This window comes from Salmo trutta, chromosome 3 (genome assembly GCF_901001165.1).
Source record: "Salmo trutta chromosome 3, fSalTru1.1, whole genome shotgun sequence".
Classification (NCBI taxonomy): domain Eukaryota; kingdom Metazoa; phylum Chordata; class Actinopteri; order Salmoniformes; family Salmonidae; genus Salmo; species Salmo trutta.
Window position 1 is genome coordinate 16,286,763 of NC_042959.1, and position 4,890 is coordinate 16,291,652.

At 37.9% G+C, this 4,890-nt stretch overlaps 1 protein-coding gene across 2 annotated transcripts; it reads left to right on the plus strand.

Annotated features, from left to right (window-relative positions):
- The first annotated feature begins 1,018 nt into the window (after window positions 1–1,018).
- Window positions 1,019–4,226, plus strand: LOC115169286 (uncharacterized). 2 transcript variants are annotated; one of them, XM_029724769.1, is made up of 6 exons: window positions 1,019–1,241; window positions 1,425–1,787; window positions 1,940–2,323; window positions 2,751–2,867; window positions 3,230–3,276; window positions 3,541–4,226. In XM_029724769.1, exons 1-6 carry the CDS (start codon window positions 1,199–1,201, stop codon window positions 3,658–3,660), a joined length of 1,074 nt encoding a protein of 357 aa, XP_029580629.1. In that variant the 5' UTR covers window positions 1,019–1,198; the 3' UTR covers window positions 3,661–4,226. The 2 variants fall into 2 exon arrangements, with proteins under 2 accessions (XP_029580629.1, XP_029580618.1); XM_029724758.1 differs by having other exon boundaries at window positions 1,022–1,241; window positions 3,227–3,276.
- Window positions 4,227–4,890: the final 664 nt, after the last annotated feature.

Sequence of the window (4,890 nt, forward strand, 5' to 3'; positions counted from 1 at the left end):
CTTTGATAACTTTTGGTTGGCTATTCCCCTTCACAAACTTTTGGCAGTGACTACCTTTGGCATAACATTATCTAAAAGATGTACACATAGCAATGAAGCCTATTTGATATTTTTTTATTTTTTTATTTCACCTTTATTTAACCTGGTAGGCAAGTTGAGAACAAGTTCTCCTTTACAATTGCGACCTGGCCAAGATAAAGCAAAGCAGTTCGACAACATACAACAACACAGAGTTACACATGGAGTAAAAACAAACATACAGTCAATAATACAGTAGAAAAATAAGTCTATATACAATGTGAGCAAATGAGGTGAGATAAGGCAGGTAAAGGCAAAAAGGCCATGGTGGCAAAGTAAATACAATATAGCAAGTAAAACACTGGAATGGTAGATTTGTAGTAGAAGAAAGTGCAAAGTAGAAATAGAAATAATGGGGTGCAAAGGAGCAAAATAAATAAATACAGTAGGGGAAGGGATAGTTGTTTGGGCTAAATTATAGATGGGCTATGTACAGGTGCAGTGATCTGTGAGCTGCTCTGACAGCTGGTGCTTAAAGCTAGTGAGGGAGATAAGTGTTTCCAGTTTCAGAGATTTCTGTAGTTCGTTCCAGTCATTGGCAGCAGAGAACTGGAAGGAGAGACGGCCAAAGGAGGAATTGGCTTTGGGGGTGACCAGAGAGATATATACCTGCTGGAGTGCGTGCTACAGGTGGGTGCTGTTATGGTGACCAGTGAGCGGAGATAAGGGGGGACTTTACCTAGCAGGGTCTTGTAGATGACCTGGAGCCAGTGGGTTTGGCGATGAGTATGAAGCGAGGGCCAGCCAACGAGAGCGTACAGGTCGCAGTGGTGGGTAGTATATGGGGCTTTGGTGACAAAATGGATGGCACTGTGATATTACCCTCTTGTAAAGCATTTCAGGAAAGAGTGGCAGACCTCTATATAATAGATACATTGAGAAGTGCAACAGCTTCAGCAAATCACAGAATAGTGGCTAAATGAAACACTGTAGGTGTTTGGGTAACCAAAAACACTGTTGCTAGTTGGAAAATTTTACAGGAAGTACTCTGTTTTATTTTTTGTAACAGCCTATCAGGTCCAGTAGATCTTTGACTTCAAACCTGCATATTGGTACATCTTTTATTAAGCCTTTCTCCACCGGTCAGAGGACTAACCTGAAGTTGGAGCTACACACCAAGATGATCAGAATCGGGGTTGTTGTGGTATTATTCAGTACAATATGTAAGTTTTGCAATTCCTAACATGACTTGTCTAACCATAATGTGATTCAGTTCAGTTCACAATGTAAGCATTTGAGGGGGAATTTGTCTTTATAGGGTTTCTGATACCGTTCAGTTTTCTTCAGTCCTACAGTCCTCGCCCTTCTCATTAACCTAAACTTTTACATTGTTTTTGCATTTTTAGATGTGACACAATGCAACAATGTTCCGCGGCATTTTCAAGTTCAGAGGGTTCAAATTGGTGACCAAGTGATTCTCTACTGTGTTTTCTCAAAGCAAGTATACAATGAGGGAAACATGTTCTGGTTCAAGCAAGTAACAGGGGAAACTCCTCATGTTGTTGCAAAGATGCAGAAAAATCAGTCAAGGCCTGAACTGCACAAGGAATTTAGAAATTCACATCTTAGTATTGAGAAGGCTCAAGCTGACGGGATATATTGTCTTACAATCCAAAAGATGGAACCAATGGATGAAGCTATTTATTATTGTGCCTATATCACAGACTGTGAAGTCAACTTTATCAATGGAACTTTTTTAATATTGAAAGGTAATTTGAGATATTAATGCCCTTCATTTTTTGTTCAGGGTTCTTACGTCTTCATATGTTTTCTATGTGTCTGTGTGGTTTTAACATTCATGTGCATTATAGAAAGTGTTGTTTCAGATTGATTTATATGAAACCTTAAATGTACCTTTTAGGCAAGAATCACCAGAGGTCTGATTACAAGACCGTGGTACAGAGGTCAGTTTCTGACCCATTCCACCCAGGAGAAAATGTGACTCTGCAGTGTACAGTACTCTCTGAGACCTGTACAGGAGAACACAGTGTGTACTGGTTCAGAGCCGGATCAGGAGAATCCCATCCAGGAGTCATTTACACCCCTGGGAACAGGAGAGATGAGTGTCAGAAGAACCCTGAGACTCCCTCTCCTACACAGAGCTGTGTCTACAGCCTCTCTAAGAACAACCTCAGCCCCTCTGATGCTGGGACTTACTACTGTGCTGTGGCCATATGTGGGGAGATCCTTTTTGGCAAAGGAACAAAATTGGACCTGGCCAGTAACGCGGAAGTGAATGTGTCAGGTAGAATCAGGTTAATTGAAGTGTACAGATGTAGGATCTTAATTTGAGCCAGGTCGCTCCAGTCAGGAAAATAATCCTGCAGCTACAGGAAATGTGGATTATTATGTCGATTGAAATTGTTTGACATTTTAGTAAGGGTTAATACATTTTTTGTTAAGGCAAATCAAGTCTGAGATTTAAAAGTGGAAATTACAAACTTTACAAGCCTTTTTATAACTCCAATACACCACACGTTGTGCAGGAAAGTTATCAGGAACAAAAGACTGATCAAATTAAGATCCTACATCTGTAAGCCTAATGTTTTATAGTGCATCATTCTGTTATAGTGCCAATATATGAAAATAAATCTGGCTATCAGTCTTTATACATTTCTTGAGTAAAAATGTAAATATGTACTTTATGACATTCCTTTTTATGTTTGTTTCAGAAATGGCTCTGGTAGTGGTTGTTGTAGGTTTGACAGTGGCATTGGTGTTGTGTGGGATTGGGATCATGTTCCTTGCCTGCACCAGACAAAAAGAGCAAATCTGTGAAAATTGCAAAGGTAAGCAATATGATTATGAAAATATGCTAGATATCTTTTGCTGTGCTGACATAACAATAGTTTTGAATTGACATGGAAAATGATCTTGCCTTTTGGTCACTGTCTGATGAAAACCTTGTAACTTTAATTTGTCTTTACATTTATTGAAAGCTGTAACGCCCCTCAATGCACTCTGAACATTTCATGACTCTAGGACCATGACAATATATTTAAAAAAGCTTCTGAAATTTCAAAATTTTATGTTTTTTAATGGGAAAATCAGGTAATTTAAAAAAAATCCTGGAAAGTTTCTGTTTAGGTGATAAGATGTTTTCAACAGACAGCAACGTTTTATTAGATTTGTTGTTCTTCTGTTGAAGCAGTAGGTGCCTCTCAGGTTGGCAGACATGACAGATTACGGGGAGAACAGGTATATTTATATTGTGAAATGGTTCGATTCCAATTTTAGGTTGAAATCCCTCAATAGCTCATGATAACCCTTGAAAACTACTCTATGTGATGAATATTGAGCCAGTAATTATCTATTTTCCAACCAATCTGTGGCCTACTGACTCATATAAACTTTTTTTATTTCAATGAACATAGCCAAGTGATATGAACAACATCTATCTGACAAGTATTTATGTGTAATAATCATGGTGTTTCTATGTTTCTAAAATGTGTTCCTCCTTAGGATCAAGATGGAGATACGTTGAATTATGCTGCATTGAATTTCTCTGAGAAGGAAACTAAAAAAGGGAGAAAGAAGAGAGAGATGCCACAGGAGAGTGTGTACTCTGAAGTCAGGTGTTAAGGCTAGGATAAACTTAGCTTAATCATTCTAAAATGTAGTGTTAATAATACTTTTTTTCTTTTAAATGTGTTAGTCAGTGCCCCTTGTACAAAGACAATTTGAAAATATGATAACATGACAAATGTAATAAATGTTTGATAAAAATCATGATCAATCCGAACACAAATTAACTAATTGAAAGAAAAGCAATAGTGTTCTAAAAAGGGACATGTTTCTCCAAAACACATATTTTAGTATTTTGTTTATTAGTCCAGTGTTGATACAGTCCCAAACAATTGTGCATGTCAGCAGTTAACAAAATAGAGCACTTTCTGTAAACATCTAATATTGTGTAATGAACTTGTGTTTTGAATCATACGCATTTTAAATCATCGTCATCATCATCATCATCACACGTTTAGCTTTGTACTGAAAGTGTTCTACTCTTGTCAAACTCATGATTTAAGACTAGAGACAGGTACCCTGGGATCCAGACCACGTGGTACAAGACAAGCTTTTTGTGTTCTGCTGAAGCTCTTTTTTCATTCTTGCTGTTTGGATTAGAAAATAAATGGTTGTAAAGCTAAGGGGCGGTGCTGTAGAGCTGTGTGGGTGGCTGTTTGAGTGAAACAGATGTGGAGGAGAAGCAACCAGTGTAATAGCACATCCCATTCATTTATTGACGCATAATGTTAAGAACATAAAAAAGCCTCCCCAGATGCATAGGTTCTGCATGGTCTTATAGACTAGACGTAACATAGTAAAAGTAAATCCGGGGCACTGATATTAGTATGATATGTTACGTTTGGTATGGTTACATAAGACCAAATATTACTTAACCCTTTTATGTGACCCTTCCTCAAACCCTAAACGTAACTCTTTAACATAACTCTTAACCTTAACTCTAACCCACAGCCTAGCTAGCGTTAGCCAGCTAGCTAACATTAGCATTAGCCAACTAGCCACAACAAATTGGAATTTTGTAAATTATTGTACGTTTGCAAATGCGTAATATATCATAGAAATTGTCATTTGTAACATGTCAATCAAAATAGATGATGGACATCGACAAATTAATTAATACAAAACTGATTTACTATTAGAATAATACAAAATGCTCTGAGACCAGGTTGATAGATTAGACTGATGATGTATCAAACCGATTCCCTTATCGCGCTATGAGCCAAGCTGTACTGGGCTGGCCTGCGCACACATCCACCGTTGTTTCTAGAACTGTGCTGGAAAGGACAA

Coding starts and splice junctions, on each gene's coding strand:
- LOC115169286 (XM_029724758.1), top strand. CDS start 1,199: ATGATCAGAATCGGGGTTGTTGTGGTATTATTCAGTACAATAT. Junction 1,242..1,424: donor GGTATTATTCAGTACAATAT/GTAAGTTTTGCA, acceptor TTGCATTTTTAG/ATGTGACACAATGCAACAAT. Junction 1,788..1,939: donor AACTTTTTTAATATTGAAAG/GTAATTTGAGAT, acceptor TGTACCTTTTAG/GCAAGAATCACCAGAGGTCT.